Here is an 18,414-nt window from a genome sequence, read left to right as displayed (position 1 = left end):
CACACACACACACACACACACACACAAACAGAAACAAATATTGTGTGTTAACAAGGCAATTTTATTTTATTTTTGACAGTTTTATTTTAAACCAAAACTGCTGTAACTAAGTGACAATGGCTTCTGAAGAACATACTGCTGTGTAAACATTATTTCATAAGGGGCAAAACACATCCATGATATGATTATGATCCCATTCCCTTCAAATCATTAGACTGAAAAGATTTTTTAAACAAGATAATTGTCCCATAAGGCTACTCGTGGCAAGCGCAAGCGTACATGACTAAAATCAAGATTTAGTGTAGAAGTGCAATTAACTTTACTGTGCGATTAAGGTGCAAACATTTGTCTAAGATAAATCAAATTAACAGCACTACTTCTGTCATTCCATATGGATTTTTAAAACATTATTTGACACAAATGTACAAAATCTTCAAAAAAACAAAACAAAAAAAACCAGATAAGGCATTCTATGGTCCAAATCTACATCTTTACACCAGTAAACCAGTATCCCATTCTACTCAAATTCAAACTAAATAATGATCCTCAGCACAGATTGGTCAAAACAACAACATTGGCAAAACAACTCTCAAAGATAGTAGCTTCTGACGGCTTTTGTTTGCTAGTGAAAAACATGCAGCAATTTCTTTGGTAATGTTATAGCTACTCTATTATGGCAACATGATTATTAATTGCAGCATAGTGGTTTATGAGTTTGAGACATTTGCCTTTTTTCGGACAAATACTATACTGCAGAAAGTGCTGGAAATATTATAAAATCGGCATTCCTGATTGATATTGCATACATCTACATCAAAAAGCAGAGCAAGGCCTAAAAGTGATTTCAAATATTGGCTTAAGAAACTCAAGGCATCTGTATTCATAAACAGCAATACAAAAATATATGGAACAATATAGAGAAATAGAACTGTAAAAAAACATTTATGTAAAATGAGGAATAACAATATTGGAAGTTAAAAGAAAGATATGAAAGAATGAAAATGATTTGCATAATATATAAAAAGGAAAATATAAGTGAAGGCAAGTGGTATTCGAAAGAGTTCAACGCCGCCACAGTGCTTCCGTTAACAGAGCTGTGGTTCCCTCTAGTGGTGACCCACACTAATTCTAACTAACTCTAACACTAATTCTATTTTTTTATATACCTATAATTCATTTTCTAGCGTATTGCTCTCAAACTCAATTCCCGGGAGGGCCACAGCTCTGTACAGTTTAGCTCCAACCCTAATCAAACACACCTGATCCAGCTAATCAAAGACTTTAGGATCACTAAAAACTTCCAAGCATGTGTGTTTTGGAGCTGGTTAGAGAGCTGTGACACTCCAGGAATTGAGTTAGAGTCTAGCGCAAACCTGGGTCTACTTGACAGGTGAAGGAGGGTTAACAGGAGCCAGATTTCTCATTTTGAAGTATGTCACCAGCTGGTTTGGCACCTCGGCTAGAACGCTCTGAGCAAGCGCTTCTTTAGGAGCCTATGGAGAAATGAGATGTAAAAGATCGCATAATTATTGACAGTAATTAAACATAAAACACTGGATGTGAATTAAAGAAGTTTGAACCAATTTATAATTTTAAAGGGCTCATACACTGGCAAACTGCTTGAAGGGCACAAACTGCACAATATCTCTGGCCACCGGTTCTCCGTTCACAGATTTGAGAACTCCATTGTCCCCATCCAAAAACTCCATGGCCTTAAAGTCTGCCTCACCAACACCCACAATGATGAGGGACATGGGCAGCTTGGAGCTGTTCACGATGGATTGCCTGGTCTGGTCGAGATCAGTGATCTCTCCATCAGTGATGATCAACAGCACAAAGTATTGCTAATTGAGAGAGGGAAAAACACATATTGTTAATGGACTGAAAAATACCACGGCAAACCACAGATCAAACACAGATAAATACCCATTAAACCACATCCTGTGGATGAGGCAGTACCCTACAAAAAAGGCACTTCCAGTTACTCACTGCCGCATTTGGCTGCTGGGCGGCTCCGGCTGCAATTCGGGCAACGTGATTAATAATGGGGGAGAAGTTGGTGGGTCCATAGAGACGAATTTGAGGCAAAATCATGCGGTAGGCGTCCACAATGCCTTGCACTCCTGCATGGTATACAACATCAGGCATGTGAAATGTCATCTTAGAATGTATTTAAAGTAGGGCTGACAGTTCATTAAAAAAAATGTAAGTCTATTAATTGCTGGGTGCTGAAATGAATTAATTTGCAAGAACACTGCGAGTCTCACCTTGGCAATACGGGCTATCAGGGTTGAAGTTCAATGGAAACTCGTGGGATACCTAAGTAATTACAAAAGCATACTTTTGTTTAATTGAATTTCTATTACAGCTAATAATGAATAAGTATCAACTACACCTGTAATGGCTTACCTGGAAGTTTGGAGGCACTTGAGCACCAAATCCAAATGCTGGGAAAAGTTTATCACTATAGGAGAAGACAGTAAAAAAAAAATAATTATATATATATATATATATATATATATATATATATATATATATATATATATATATATATATATATATATATATATATATATATATATATATATATATATATATATATATATACACTTCATATATAAAGGACATCTATGTAGTCCATACACACAAACAAAACCTTCCTATGCTCAGGACATCTAGTAGGCCAGACTTATTTTTATTTTAATAAAAATAAAAGTAAAAAAAACAAAAAAACAATAGTATTATTAAATATACGTCAGGGATGTAAACTCATCATGGGTGAAAAATGTGACATACAGTAACCATACAGTAAATTTCATATTAAAATGCACTTTTCATTCATGGAGAATGATTTAAAAATACAGCAATAAACCTACTGAAGTAGTGTACCAAGTACAATTAAATAATAATGCATTAAATATTTTAAAGCATTTTTTAATTTAATTTAAAAACTACTAGTTTTAACTGTAGAACCTGCTAAATGTATTTAGCTAACACGGATTTCTTGCTGTTGTAGTTCATTTTACTCTGAATTTATTCCTTAATAAACTTGGCTACAATACTCAACGCTGCAAAAACACATAAATAAACAAATTCGAAAACAGAACATGCACACAACCACCCCCCCTTTAGAAGAGTTTGAGTTTAGCCTAATTCAAGATATGGAATCAAAATGCCCTGTCGCAAATGATTTTATTCAACAGCTCAACAAGCATGATGCTAGTATTAAATGTTATATACATCTTAGTCAAACTGCTGTCCATTCACTCATTTAAAAGGGCATTTACTGCCACCTTAATGGCGGCTTTAAAATGTTATTTATTTATCCATGACAGCCTTACATCAAACCAACCATGGTGCTGGCTCAAAAACACACTATGCAAAATAAAAACTGACCCTCAACCTAAAATGAATTTGACCCCCCGTTCTTATCAAATGTCGAAAACAGGATAATTTTTAGGAATCCCTGAAAAGCACATTTATTTTGAAATATTAATCATTTTCAACATTAAAATGTCACTTTTGATCAATTTAATCCATTCCTGCTGAACAACAGTATTGTTTTCTTACAAAATCACTTGCTGTTTTTCAAACTACAACATTTCTATAATTTTCCTACAATCATTTCAATACAGTATTCAACGGGTGAACTTTAAAAAATTGTGCTCTTACGTGTCGTAGTCTTGGACTACCTGGCCAACAGACCAGATGGCCGACAGATACTGGTTCACGCCATTAGGGCTGAGATAGTGCAGAGAGTCAGGAGAGCGGGGGTCTCCATTAGAGCCAGTGAAGTCAATGCCCACCTAAACCAAAAAATATTCACCTTTCTTTTAGTGTTTAAACCATACAGCCTTAAATTTACATCCTAAATGTAATGTTCTTAACTATACCCATTCTTTACATCAGCATGTAAATGAATACAGAAAAAACACAAATGTTGTGGCATGACAGATCTTACCGTGAAGTTAATTTGGCAACCTCCCATCACATAATCCAGAAATGAATACTGCGCCTCAAGCTGAAAGACAGTTTATTTATCACTATCGCGAAATTACTTCACACAATAACGCAATCTGCAACACATACTGCGTACCTTGCAATACTTAATCCTGATGACCCCAGAGTTTTTATAACTCTTTTTCTTCTTTTGCTTTTCTGGATGAATGCAGTCAAACTCAACCTGCAAAAAAACAAACGTTTCACTTAAGCCTTACGGTAAAACTCATAGAAATTATTGAAGTGAACAGAATGGCAAATTATGTGAGGAAGAGGAAATGTTCTACTGTTAACACAAGGACAACAAGAACGCCTGGAACAGTGAAGGTGCAGTCTCACCGGGGAGCCATGAACTGCTTTCTGCAGATCTGACACATTAGTTTGAAACACACCAATGAGATCATGAGAGCCATCGCTATCATAATCAGAACAATGAACCTAAAACAAAAAGCCACGAACAGACAGACAGACACACAGAAAGAAAAACAGAGATGTTTAGGGAAGATTAACAGACATGTGTCCTGCTCACCGCATTGTCTTTAGCCTCCATTAGTTTAGCAGCGGTGCAGGTGAACTCTCCTATCATGTCTGAGCTCGTGTCTTCGTCCTTATCGTAACAAGTTACCTAGCAATTAGACAAAGCTTTAGTCTAAGGACTAGGACAACTGAAAGTGCTGGCGTCTTTGGTCCCTTAAAACTCTTAAAAAGCTCTGTTTTAATGAAACTCCCACAAACATTAGAATGGTACATGTGGTAGAAATTAAAGGTTCTTTTTTTGTGTTCACATTTGATAAGTTTAGATAAGTAACTTTTTTTGCATTCTCAATTATGTCTGATAGCCAAATGCACCAATTTCTTCCCGTTGTCCTAAAGATGTAAAATAAAAACCACTGGTTTCTCTTGCAGCACGGAATTGTTCAATTAAAATATGATGCACATCTGATTTAGCATAAAAACCCTTTGATACCTTGATGGGTTTATTCAGGTCGCCACTGCAGAATGTATGCAAGGAAACAGTCAACTTTTTCCAAGATGGATTCAAATTATTCTTGATGACCTATAAAAACAGAAAAAAAACCCAACCATCAGCAAAAAACGCAATAACAGGTTAATTGATTTTCCCGCACAAATAAAAACCGGTTCTCTGTAAGTGAAAGTGAGTAAAAACCTCTGTCCTGTGAACTAGCTGCCACTTCCCATCTTCTTCTTGCTTGAAAAACTCCAAGAATGGATCAGACTTTCCAAACAAATCCTGAAAGAAGAAGTGGTGAGTACTAATGTGCATCTTTCATAGAATACAACAGTACCTAAATGCTAAATCTTTCTGTACGTTAAGCCAGCAGTAACTATAACTGATAAGGTACAAATTATAAATGGTTACAGCAAGATGCAAGAACACAGAGGCTGACTATGCATACCTTTTTATCCAGGTTTTTGGCCTCTACTTCCATCACAACAGCCCTGTTGTCTTTCACCTCATCGGCTGTGATCTGTTCATACAAAAAAATAATAACATTTAATAAACTAAGAAGATTTATATTTAAAGCTGATGAATAGCTAATGATATACAAAGCTAATGAATGGTATACTGACAAACTTTGCATACATTTACGAAGGCAAATGTTATTTTGCTCGAACAGAGGGCTTTATGTGGTTTACTAAAAACCGTACCATATGCAAATGAATCATTCTTTTGTGAAGCGCTTAAACTCTCCTGCAAATAAAGACACCGCAAATGCAAATGAATTGAATTATGTGGTCTGCTAAACATTCATAAGGTGATAAATTTCCATTTTCTTTTACCAGTGTTGCCCTATTAGAAATAGCAGTAGGAATGTTGATGAACACATACTGTTATTGTGCCTTTCCCAGCTGGTTTTGCTGCCTTGAGCTGAAGAGGTCTGGTAATCTTCCTACTAGACACAATCTGTTTGGTGCATAAACAACGCTGTGAATTCAAATGTAATAAACTCCAACAGTAAAAAAAAAAAAATAACTGTACATTTTTATTACACTGTTCTGTGGAAATGTAGATTCTGATTGGTCAGTCACCATATTCTGAGGTGTGTTATTCCACATTAACAACCGGTAAAAAAATAATGCAAGCGAGCGTAATAATGAGCCTGTGTAAAATAATAACAAGCTCATCCGGGTAACTGCAGTCGACACTATGTGCTTGCTGGGAACATTTTTTTTTTTTCATGGAAGCATTGTGTTTGGTTGGCAAATAAAAGATTAAAACTACAAATATTTCATTACGCCATTCTGGAATCATGCTGTGTAATAAGTAGTATAATTGTACCACATGTCCGTCTAGTATAAACTTGCCACTTGCTAGCAACTGCTTTCTTGACAGAAGTTATACATTCAAATATGTTTTGCCTATTTATTATAAATATTTAGTGTCTAGCCGTTTCGTTTTGCAGAAAGTAGCCATGTAGTAAACATGACAATGAATGTCCAGCTGGTTGTCACAAAATAAAGCCCTTTAGTCTTACGCAACATTAGTGCTGTCTGGCTTAATTCTGCGATAACAATCATCTGCATGTATATTATCCCTTACTAATATTATCATATTATCGTCCCACTAATATTAGCACTGCATGGTCACAACTAGCACAGAACAGAGATCACGTAAGAATTTGTGCATCTCAATACAAAAGTCTTCCCAATACTTACCTGTCCAAGGGTGCATTCAAAGCCTCCCAGGAAGTCGTCATCCTTGAGGTCAACAGACTTGTTGTCTATATCGTAGACGCCAAACTTTAGTTTCTGCACCTTCTCAAAGTGATAGTCAATGTGAAGTTTTGTTGAGAACTGGGGGTCCTGGCAATTCTTTACTTTCTCTGTGCGTTCCACCTGTAGCGATCACATACATTAAGCAAACAAGGATATACACACCCACACGAGTAATTATTTTAAATAATTTTATGTTAATTTACAATCAATGACTGTATGCTTGTATCGTAAAATTCAGACACTACTGCTTGTATGGGGGTCAACTATAGCAAGCTGTCACTTTCAACACTTTTTTACCAAATTAAATCAACTGCTGTTATACTTAGTAAAAAAAAGAAAAGAAATGTTATTTGATTGTAATGTAGCCACAGAGGCGTTTTAAGGGTTAACGTGCATACCTCTGACCATTTGTCATCCCCGACACTCTGCAGCAGAACACAGAGCGGATCAGATTTGGATCCAACATCTTTGTCCAGAAGATTATTGCAAGAGATGGAGAGCTCGACCTTCGACACACACTGAGCGGCCATCTGAAAACCACAACAGACACAAACTTGCATGAAGTTTTCGTCTCGACGCTAAACACCTCCTATGAACCGCTAGAGCTTACAAACGTGAGGAAGTGAAATCTTTGACGAAGGAGAGGAAAAGAATCGTTCAGAAGGACGCACTCCTCCGTAGTAGATCAAAACTAAAGTTCATATAATCGTCGAAATATGCACGCTCCATTTTACCATGCGTTTTAAAACAAAAAAATGTGGTAAATATCGTATCTGATAGCCTGAATGTCAGTATTCGTATCTGACAGTCACGCCTTACTTGTATTATAACGCGCTGGGAAAAAAAATCATTGCTTAACGGCATACCGTGAATCTAAAACAGGCAACCCGCTAATACATAATGAGCTGACAAATGCGACCGCGAAATCAGAAATCATACCCTTAATTTTCAAACTGCAGAAACTATTCGGAGATACTCTGTGCCAAAGCTGCCTACTTACTACCGTCTCCACCCAGACACGTTCATGTAATACAAAATGAGCAGGGCGTTGCCATTCAGTTCCTCTCCAGTCGTGCAACGCTATTGGTCGCAACGCCAGCTGAACTATTCTCCGATTGGCCAGAAGCCTGTCAATCACTGCACCCACCCGCAACACAGAGCAGTGTGCATGAAACTAACGTGCGCTGGCTGACTCATTACACAGAGGACGTAACAACAAGCGGTTATAATTTTAACCAACGCCGTGAACTTACACTCATTGCACTTTAATATCATATTTAATCACGCATGTATCTACCAACTTAATCCTATATATATATATAAAAAAACCTATCAGCGTTAATAAAAATGAGTTCATAATACTTTCACGTCCACCAAACAATGCAGAGATCATTCAGCAGCTTTATATTTGCTACTTATTCTACCAGCATACGTAGCGCCACAGCATAGTAATCCTCGACTGGTTTGAGCGCACCCTGTCGTAGCATCTGGGTAAAAAAACAACAACCAAAAGAACCCCACACATACACACACCACCACAGCGAGCAGAGCGTGCTTTTCCTGACCGCCATGTCTCCATAGTAACGGATTTTTCAACTGGGCCAAATTATTTGCAAGTGAACAAACACCACACAACAAATTCATATTATTATGCACCGTATCCTTTTAGATATTGCAGTGCAATCAAAAGATGTTAAGTCTAAAAATGTCCATTAAAGAAAAAAAAAACTTCCCAGTCTCACCACATCAATCACCATTCAATCACCAAAGCAGTGTTGTAACTCTTACACAACTTACAGTATTTAATTTGCATACCTCAACAAAATCTAGTTTCTTGAAAACATTTATTAGTTGCAACATCAGTCCAGAGCTTTCCAAAATAGTGGCAATGCACAGCAGCATTTAATTTAAGGATGAATACTCAGAATACAGCTGAATGATTTCATGTTTATCCCCAACACAATGCATTCTTCCTTTGAAATATAGAGCAAGCAGCAATACATCTGGTAGACAATCCAATGCTCAATGGTAGTTTGTAGCAGTGCTCATGTCTGTGATTAGCACTTACCTGCTCAATAACATGTTAATCAGGAACCAAGGCTCAGTGTCAAAAAGGCACAAAGTAAAATATGCAGTCCACAATGCTGGAGAACCGCTCGAGAATGCGAAGCAGGCAGAAATCCACTCAACTCATCATTAATTAAATTCTAAAGCATTTCACAACAACAAAAGTACAATATATCAACCCAAATAGAAAGAACCTGCATAAATAACACTGAACTTTTGATCTTCTGAACAAGACCATCACAAGCAAATTTAAAGCATCAAAGAACAGCATTTAAGAGTAATTCCACTTGAACTGCTTTGACAAGTGTGTTGAGAACGTGTAGAATTCTTGAAAAAAGAAATAAAGCAACAGGTTGGAAGAGAGAAATGACGACCATGCGAGTAACTGAAAAATCTTTAGAAAAGCATTTAGGCAGAATAATATTTGCCATCATAATCCACAGCCAAAACAATGACACATTTCATGCGCCTCTCATCAGTTTGCATGAGAATCACCTTGTATACCATCTGAACAAAGTTCAAAAATGTGTTCCTCTAACTTTACATATGGAGACACTGCATTTAAAAAAAACATCTGTGGCACAACCTGAACAAAATCTGTCATTTAATCCATATACTAAGCTTTTTAACATACGACTAAATCTGATAGTTTAATAGAACCTAAAATAAAATCACTATTTTGTTTCCTGACGCAACTGCTTAAATACTTTTCAACTCTAAACAACACCCATTCAACAGTATGATGGTTTTATCAGAGACGCTTATCTGTGGTAGCAGAAAATATGAAACATTCGAAGAGTGCCTTCTCATCTAAGGTGTAAAATAATACATTTTAAAATAATGCATTGTGAGGAAAGGTCAAGACTACAATATTAGGACAGTCTAAAGCAACAAGCAATATTAGAGCTAGAGTCCAATCTCTACAATAACACATCTGATAAAAAAAATATATATATATATATATATATTTAAAATATAAATCGTTTAATACTGGAAACAAGGAAGTCACAGCAAAGGTTTTTATTGTTCATATCTGAACTGGAAAAAAAAACAGAAAGACAGGAGAGAACACAATAACTTAAGTGTCATCATTTCAGGTATGGCATTTTATTGACAAAATAGTTCAGGTGGGAAATATTTACAAGAGAAAAAGCGCTGGAACGTCAAAAACTAAGCATAACAATTGATCCATTTCAGCAACACTAGAAAAAAAGAGCCAAATATCCAAAGAAAAAAAAAAGGAAGGTATTATCAAACACCACAGCAACAAGAAGACAGAAGCTAAGCAAAGAGAATAAAATGCTTTCATATACATATTACAATGCTGCATTTGCTTCATATCCCCGCTTAGCATTTACAGAATTGGTTAGACATCAGTTTTTTTAAAGCAATCCAATGTGACAGCAACAGATATTGAAGAGACATGAACATTTGCATTTTATTGACAGAAAAGCTTGCAGCAGACAGCAAACATTGTAACTGAAAGGTAGGCATGAATTTAGCACAAAACGCACGGCAGCACGGTTTTTCCTCAGAAAGAAACATGTAGATGCAGCATGGATCATATACAGATTTGTAAAACTTGAGCAGAGATACAAAAACAAGAGGAATTCTGAGAGTGAAACGTACTTGCCAGCTAACCTCTATTGCAGATATTAGGCTCTACTAAACATACCACTATAAACATGCCCATTTTTCAGATCTGCAGATGTGAACTAAAACATTATTGGCCTAAAGTCTTAAACAATGCTGTTTAGAGGAATTTAAAATAAACAATGTCTTTCCTCAATTATTACATGCATCATTGTAACTACAACCTTGGATAAATAATGTGCCCAGGGAAAAAAAAAAAAAAAGAGGGAGAATCTAATACTTGTCAGTTATTTCTTCTGTACATAAAACAACCGGATAAGGACATTTTCCAGAAAACAAGTGTCAAAAGATAAGACCCATGTTGCTTTTACCCCAAAGTGATCTTAACTTTTCTTGCCCCAATGGGCCTATCGTTCAGGTCCATAACAGCAGCCATTGCTTCATCATGGGAGTCAAAAGCAACCATCGCTTCACCAGTGGGCAAACCCTTCTCATTGAATTGCAAGCACACTGAACCAGGCAACACTTGATAGCCATAAAAGAAATCAATAATCTCATCAACGGTCACAGTAAAAGGCATGTTTTGAATTTTGACAATGGTGGGCCGTGAATTACCTGGGCCACCACTGGATGGTCCTCTTAAACTCTCAGAAGCTGGACGCTGACCTTGGCTACTGCCTCGATTTTGGCTGACTGCCTTACGAGAAGATCCATTATCAAACGGTGGGATGCCCCTTAAGGGCTCTAGCGCACTAACAAAACCAGCAGGTGCACTGCTGCCATCGGGTCTAAAACCAGGATGCTCTAGAACCGGGCCGGGCAGAGGTCCTCCAACCATTGGTGGGGGAACAGTAAGTGAAACATCACCCAAAGAAGCACCAAGTGGCGGCAAAGGGGGCGGACCTGCCAGTCCGTTACCTGGGGTAATGAATGGGTTGACAAAAGGGGGACCATTGCCAAGTGTCCCTACAGCATTTCTCAGAAAACTAAACTCATCCCCTGTCATTCCAGGAAAAGCATGGGGTGCCTGGGGAACTTGGGCCTGGGGCTGAGAATGTGCATAAGCATGTGCATGGGAATTTCCTTGAGATTTCTGGCCTCTTTTTGCCTGGGGAGGAGGATTTCTCTCAACTTCCTTCATCTGCTCAAATGTTACTAAATGAACGAAAGCATCCCTGCCATTCAATTTCTGCCTATGTAGTCTCTCTGCTTTAAGTGCATCCTCATCGGACTTAAACTGCACAATAGCCTGTCCAAGGCCATTACCATTTGCATCAACTAACACCTTAAGGCTTTCCTCAAACAACTGAATGCCATCAAGAAACAGACGGACATCTTTTTTTGACACATTATAGGGAATATTGGTTATGTGAGCACAGTTCTTGGCACTCTTTCCTCCTTCACCCGAGCTATTCTTTTGATCACCTTGGGAACCCTGCATTCGCTTACGAATGGCGTCTATCTTTTCATACATGTTTTTTTTTGTGATAGGATGCACTTGTATGAACCGACTACCCATGTACTGCATATGGCAACCGAGAGCTGCTTTGTAGTCTGTTTCATTCCTGAACTCCACAAACCCCTCACCGGTTGCCCTGCCATTAGGTCCATATGCAATGTAAATGCTATCTTCAACAATGTCAAGATTTTTGAAAAACTCAAAGATTTGCTTGTTTTCTGCTTCATATGGGAGTCCTTTTAAATAAACACAGAATTCTAGTTTGTGGGGAGATCGAGATCTGGCTCGCTCACGGCCAGAGGGTGGTGGTGAATTGGCGCTTCTGCGTCGATGACGGCTGTGTTCGGCATCACCACCTGCTTTAGACTGTCCCGAGCTCTCTCTCCACTGCCGCTCTGAAGCTGGAGAAACCTCAATGTATCTTTGGCCTATCATTCCTGCGTTTCTTTTCAGAGCCTCAAAAGATTCTTGGGGTGAGTAGAATTTAACCAATGCCCTGCCGTTGTTTCTACCCAGGTTGTCTTTAAGCAAACGAACTGATTCAATCCCAAGTCCTTGGAAAAAATCTCTAACTTCAATTTCAGTGACTGAAAAAGGTAGGCCATGTAGATGAATGTAAAACTCATCTGGGTTTGTCACTGACGATTTCATGTGAGGTTGGAGGTTCAGGGGGTTTAGAGGGTTAAGGGGATTCAGGAACATTGAATTGGGATTTCCGAGAGACAGTGGACCAGAGGCTAAACCACCAGCAACAGGGCCAACTGGGGGAGGAACACCAGGGTTGAATGGAGGAAGTGCAGGCATGTGCGGGATGTGTGCAATGGGAGGGACTGGAGGCACTGATGTTAGTGGATTAACAGTTGGTACCGGTGGCATTGTGGATACTGGTGGTGGTACTGGTATGGGGGGCATTGGTGGTAGAGTTGGCATGGTGGGCAAGGGAGGTATCGGGGGAGGTACAGAGTTCAGCGATGACATTGCTGTGGTCATTGTGGATCCCAAACTAAGACTTGGGCTGCTGAAATTATTAAAGTTTGGGGGCATGTTGCCCATGGTAGTGGTGGAAAAGGTAGGGACAGTCTTGTTGCTTACAGGCTCGTGTGTTGATGCTGCTGTGGTGGCTGTAGTTGAAGTTGTGTTACTAAAACTTTGTGCTGTGGTTGGCAAATTGCCCCTTCCACTGCCACCAGTACTAACCGGTGGACCTGGCCTACTGCCATTTCCTGTGGCAACCTCTGCACTGCCAGTTTCAAAGCGCCTACGGCTGAGCTCGATCATATTTTGCATTTCGGTTTTGCTACTCAGCAACAAAGAAACCTTGGAACCTTTGATTGACCCCCCTGTGCGCATCATCCCAAGCCTTGCATCTTCATCTGTGGCGAACACGATAAAAGCCTCACCATGTTCACCCCCTACAATATGAACACCACCATCCGGGATGGTCAATCCAGAGAAGAAATGCCGTATGTCCATAGTCCCAGCCACAATGGGGAGACCCTGCAAACGGATGACCACAGCCATGCTGAGGTGCAACAACAAACACCTGTAGATGAAAGAAGGCAACGACTGTCAGGCTATGATAAAAGGCAAAAAGATAACAGAAAACCAGTATACAAACCAAAATAAGACAATTAACAGCAAGACCAAATATTGTGGGAGAAAACACATTATAGCAGACTAAACAGAGCTTGAACTGTAACACTGCAAAGCCAGTAGGAAACAAACTCTTAGCTCATCACATGTTTAATGGCTTTGTAGTTGTAGCCAAAGCACACAACCATACATAATTATATAGCATGCAACAAACCAAACCAAAACATGTCTAATGAATTGAGCCTAACAAAACTTATCAAGCAATTTTTTGTGAATTTAAAACTAATTTTAAAAACTTAAGGTCACACTGAGTCCGAAATCTTCATATACATTTTCGTATTCATCAAAACCCTGCAGAAGAAACCCTTGAAATGCCTATAGCGGTTGCTGAATTAACATTAGATTTAGCTGTTCTTATTGATTCAACATCTCTTAAAAAAAAAAAAAAAAAAACACCCCCAAAAAAACCAAGACTATGGCAATATGGTTTATCAAAGTTCTTATTATTTTTATAGTGTATTTAGAATGAAATGCTAATTGACGCAGTAATCTAAGCGGGGATAAAGGGTATGAAATATGTTGTGTGCCTTATTTAATTTAAGAAGCCATATCTTACAGAAGGATTGAGTCCATCCAATCTTGAGATATAGAGAGCTAAGAGAATTCAAACCTCCTTATTAAAACAAATCTGTGGAATTATCACAGGCAATTCAAAGTTCACTATAAGATGTCGGTGGCTATTTTTAATGCTTTAATAGTGATACTATAGCCACACATTAAAAAGAAAACCACCAACTCTGTGTGCAACGAACAAAGTGGATGAACTGGACAATTCTGGATTTTGGCATTTACATGTACAGTGGCTCTGAATTGTAAAAACACCTCTCATAATGCTTGCTACGGATGTCAAAAGCACAAAAAATTTAACCCAATCCAAATTTTATTTTGACCGAAAGTTTCGGAGGCAGTGTGAAAAATTGAGGTCATATTTATATTTCAATGTGCAAAAATGTAGCCACATAAAACACCCACTTTAAACATGCCAGTTTAACTTAACTCACAATCTTTAAATCTGACAGGACCACAGAGACCAATAACACCATTTTGTATTAAACAAACGATCCTGGGGACCCACAGCTGCACATCTGACAAATTCAGTTCAATTCATTGAGATCTCTCCTAACGAGCTGATAATCTGACTCAGGCATTTTAAATAATATATAAGGATGCAGTGAATGGTCGGCAACCGAAATTTGGTGTTCACCTGAATAACGGAAAAGACAGAATGTATTGTGCCTACATTTGATCACGTCACATCATAGTTCTGCATATGTACAAACATTACAAGCACCAACAGTGAGAGACCGTTTTGCACTGCATCTCATGTCTCCAATGGGAAGAGAAAGGGTGGCTGTTGCTAGTTGATATAAATTGTAAAGCATTGTGTTTTCTAATACACGCTGCCTATTCAAACAGCGCTGCATGAGTATGCTGTGTATCTGCTCGTTAGCCAGGGTTCAAAGTCCAAATCTGCGCTAAAATCATTACTAGTCAGCAGCTAGTTAACATTTTTGTATTTTTAAAATAAGACGGACAATAATAATAACAACAACAACATTAATTACAACCGCTCTCTTAATACAATTATTATAACTCACACACAAAGTGTTCAAAATAGGATCTTATTTTTTTACTAAAGAATTCTCTTCTGCTTAGCAAGGCTGCATTTATTGAAAAAAATTCAAGCCTGATTCAAAAAGGGATTTTAAAAGTGGATAAATGTTTTCCTAAGTTAAGTTAAATTGTGCTTTGTTGGTATAGTTATAGGTGTATTTCAAAAAAAAAAAAAAAAAAAAAAAAAAAAAAAAAAATTTGTGTAGATTTACTTTTTCTTTGAAAAGCTAGACAAACAAAAAGCATATTTCGGCTATTTAATTTATTCAACAGTGAAAACAAATGGCTAAATATATGGGGGAAAATGTGTAAAGCCGGGTTTTCGGCCTTCTGTGCATTGTTTGAATTTTTTTCGGCTTTGGCCAAGAATTAATTTCGGTGCATCCCTAATATTATTAACATATATAACATATTACATACACAGTGCTGTGGGTCCCCAGGACAAGTGTCAAAGACCACTGGTGTGGCCTATTCTACAGTGTTTCTGGCTTAATGATTTACTGACCACAGGGTTCTCAAACCTTTGACTCATGAATTTTCATTACTTTTATAGTCACCTGTGATTAATGGATAAATATTTTTTGAAATCCTTAAAAAAAAAAAAAATGCACTCACCAAAAGCAATTCAGCTGAGCAGAACCAAAAAAATTGCATTGCATGACTAAAAGATTTTAATTTCCACAACGTTTGCAGACATTAAAAGTCCAATTACAGATTTCTGCTTATATTTCCAGGTTTTCAGCAACTGAAACCATAGGCTTAAATATGCTTTAGAACATTTTACGGTGACAAGCAACAACCTAATATACATTTGTGCACAAATGTTCTTATTGTCCCGCAAAACTTTAAAAGCATTGCATAAAAAGAGAAATAGAATTGCAGTGTAAATAGTCAACCATTTGCACAGAATGCGTACTGCAATAACATTTTAAAACAAAAAATCATTAAGCCACATTTCCAGACTAATTAAATGAATGTTTATTTGTTTAGATAATAAAAAAAGACACTTGACTACAAATCTTCAATTTTAGTTGACTAAGATCCCTCAGATGCTTACCTGTATTAAAAGTGCTGCTTCGTTACAAGATGCACAGGATACCCAAGCCAATCCTGACGGCAATCATTTAAAATCAATTCTTGACTGTAATAAAAAGAATAAACGGAGGGAAATATATGTAAACAGCATTAGAACAAGCATACCCATGAGTGTCTCCAAGAAAACCATTCAGTGCCAGCCATTTCCAGCCCATTTAGTATAACATTCTTGTACAGCAAAAATTTTAAAATCACCACTTGTGCATATGAGATGTTGGCCAGCTGCTTCACAAAAGCCATAAACATAAGAATTGGTCTTAAAACGCATGCATGTCATGTATTTCAAAAATCCCAGCAAACATTCATACTTAATAGCAACACAAAAAAACAAAAAAACATTTGTCATATAAGAGAAAAAAAAACAAACATGTCAAAGCATATTGAGCTACAAAAACCGGTTTAGGCCTTTCATGGAGTGGAGAGAACATCTGATAATGTTAATTTGTGAGTAATGTGAAAGAGACACAATTAGAGAACATATCTAACAGCATCTAGCTTAACTTAACCTAATTCATCTATTTCTGACCAAACAGGTTAACTGCAAACAAAGAAAAAAGCCAGTGTAACACTAAAACAGTACAACCCTAGTGCATTTTAAGAAACTTTTTTTTTTTCAGTTTCACACTCAACTTAGGCTAATCCACGACACATTTACCATCTTCATAAATTGAAAGCATTTTACTCAAGGCTCCAGTCCATCTCAGGAAATCAAAAGATATTTTTCATATTATTTCATTTCTAGGCATCCACTTAAAGACCACAATACTAAAAGTAATGCATTAATACGTACCATATAACATAACCTAAGAGACAACCCATATAAACTGAGTGGGCTAAACTAAAACAAAAAGTAGCTTAATAAATAGTTTAAACAGAAGTTGTTTTGTCAATTTAAAACCTGATGTTGTGGATTACATGTTTTCTTTCTACAGATCTGGTGTACTTATGTTTTGGTAACTTAGTGTACAGTCAGATTTAAACATATTTGTTCTGTGTTTCGAAGATGACTGGAAATATTTCATTTGAGTAAAAACAAGACAATTTTCTTTTCAGGGTGAACAGTTTAAATGGGAGAGAAGCAGTCCTATTTGATCACCTACCACTAGAAACCACAAAAACTAGGTTGTGTATCTAGACAAAAAAAAATGGGACAATCTCCTACATTCTGCCAGTTAAACAACGTTAAGAGCATTAACAATCCAAAGGTGGAACAAATCACATAATCAGAAACCACTAACCATAGGAACAAAAAGCTGAAAACATGGGGGGGAGACAGGTTGAAGTCTCTGCACTTCGAAAACACTGTAAAATACTGAACTTTGAGATTTCTATTGTAGCAACGCTTTTCACAAGATCTCCACATAACTCAAACATAAATTACAAAGTGACTACTCGGTACAACATCGAATGTGAAATGAGCTTCAACCGTACCACATCGCCAAGTGAGCGTCAAATAGAGCTTATTCACGTTTGCAGCTTGCTTTTGCAGGAAAAATCAACCAACCACTGAAATACAAGAGCGCATCATAACAATAGAAACAAACGGGCATGACCAGCCGTTCGAGAAAAGCTCTGAACCACAGCACTCTTTGATATATCTTGAATAAAAAAATAGTCTGGTTAAATAAGAGTTTAACAATAACATCCGCGGCATGGCGTCATCAGCCATTCAAACCTCAAAAGCAGCGAGATGACAAAATGGCGCCGTCTGTATTTACCAGCGCAAATGGACTGATGCCGTCAACAGCAGAAACAAAGCTCGCTGCTAGTCCCTCGGACTTTCATTTCAGCACAACATTTCTCAAATATAGGAACACAACATAACCAGTGAACGGAAAATACGAAATTACTGGCTAGCTGCTTGTTACCAATTCAAAGAAAACGGTGTCTTTTGCTTGCAGCTCACAATCACCCTGCCCTCCATTAAACTGACAAAAACCCATTGCACTTCTGCGAATGTCGACAGTGTCGTGTATGGCTACATGAAATACAATGTGTGAATTTATGTACTTTGCATATTCTTACCGAAGTTATTTGTCTTAACTGATCTTTTTAAAAATATTTAAAGTCGAGACGCTTCTGCTGTGTTCTTCCACCTCTTGCTCTTCCAAGTCTGGTCGCGCTCAGTAGCGACACTGGAAAGACATCTTGTGCGCGTGCGCTCCTGTAAGCCAATCAGCTGGAGGCTCATGGTG

At 37.7% G+C, this 18,414-nt stretch overlaps 2 protein-coding genes across 5 annotated transcripts; both read right to left on the bottom strand.

Moving 5' to 3' along the window:
- Positions 1-40: 40 nt before the first annotated feature.
- cpne1 (copine I) lies at positions 41-18,382 on the bottom strand. Of its 4 annotated transcripts, XM_043251682.1 has the most exons (17): positions 18,245-18,299; positions 16,182-16,265; positions 7,137-7,268; positions 6,679-6,858; positions 5,852-5,926; positions 5,418-5,489; positions 5,168-5,251; positions 4,967-5,056; positions 4,339-4,437; positions 4,097-4,183; positions 3,962-4,021; positions 3,673-3,806; positions 2,410-2,464; positions 2,268-2,319; positions 1,990-2,123; positions 1,608-1,844; positions 41-1,493 (listed from the first exon to the last, which is right to left on the bottom strand). In XM_043251682.1, exons 3-17 carry the CDS (start codon positions 7,266-7,268, stop codon positions 1,380-1,382), a joined length of 1,605 nt encoding a protein of 534 aa, XP_043107617.1. In that variant the 5' UTR covers positions 16,182-16,265; positions 18,245-18,299; the 3' UTR covers positions 41-1,379. The 4 variants fall into 4 exon arrangements, with proteins under 4 accessions (XP_043107617.1, XP_043107618.1, XP_043107615.1 ...); XM_043251683.1 differs by lacking the exons at positions 4,339-4,437; positions 16,182-16,265 and adding an exon at positions 4,529-4,624 and having other exon boundaries at positions 18,245-18,382; XM_043251680.1 differs by lacking the exon at positions 16,182-16,265 and having other exon boundaries at positions 18,245-18,382.
- rbm12 (RNA binding motif protein 12) lies at positions 9,884-18,302 on the bottom strand. The gene is made up of 3 exons (XM_043251679.1): positions 18,245-18,302; positions 16,182-16,265; positions 9,884-13,400 (listed from the first exon to the last, which is right to left on the bottom strand). Exon 3 carries the CDS (start codon positions 13,376-13,378, stop codon positions 10,766-10,768), a length of 2,613 nt encoding a protein of 870 aa, XP_043107614.1. The 5' UTR covers positions 13,379-13,400; positions 16,182-16,265; positions 18,245-18,302; the 3' UTR covers positions 9,884-10,765.
- Positions 18,383-18,414: the final 32 nt, after the last annotated feature.

Source organism: Puntigrus tetrazona, chromosome 11 (genome assembly GCF_018831695.1).
Source record: "Puntigrus tetrazona isolate hp1 chromosome 11, ASM1883169v1, whole genome shotgun sequence".
NCBI lineage: Eukaryota > Metazoa > Chordata > Actinopteri > Cypriniformes > Cyprinidae > Puntigrus > Puntigrus tetrazona.
This window is presented reverse-complemented; position numbering and strand designations above follow the sequence as displayed.

Coding starts and splice junctions, on each gene's coding strand:
- cpne1 (XM_043251680.1), bottom strand. CDS start 7,268: ATGGCCGCTCAGTGTGTGTCGAAGGTCGAGCTCTCCATCTCTTGCAAT. Junction 5,057..5,167: donor AGCTAGTTCACAGGACAGAG/GTTTTTACTCAC, acceptor CTGTTTTTATAG/GTCATCAAGAATAATTTGAA. Junction 2,124..2,267: donor TGATAGCCCGTATTGCCAAG/GTGAGACTCGCA, acceptor TATACCATGCAG/GAGTGCAAGGCATTGTGGAC.
- rbm12 (XM_043251679.1), bottom strand. CDS start 13,378: ATGGCTGTGGTCATCCGTTTGCAGGGTCTCCCCATTGTGGCTGGGACT.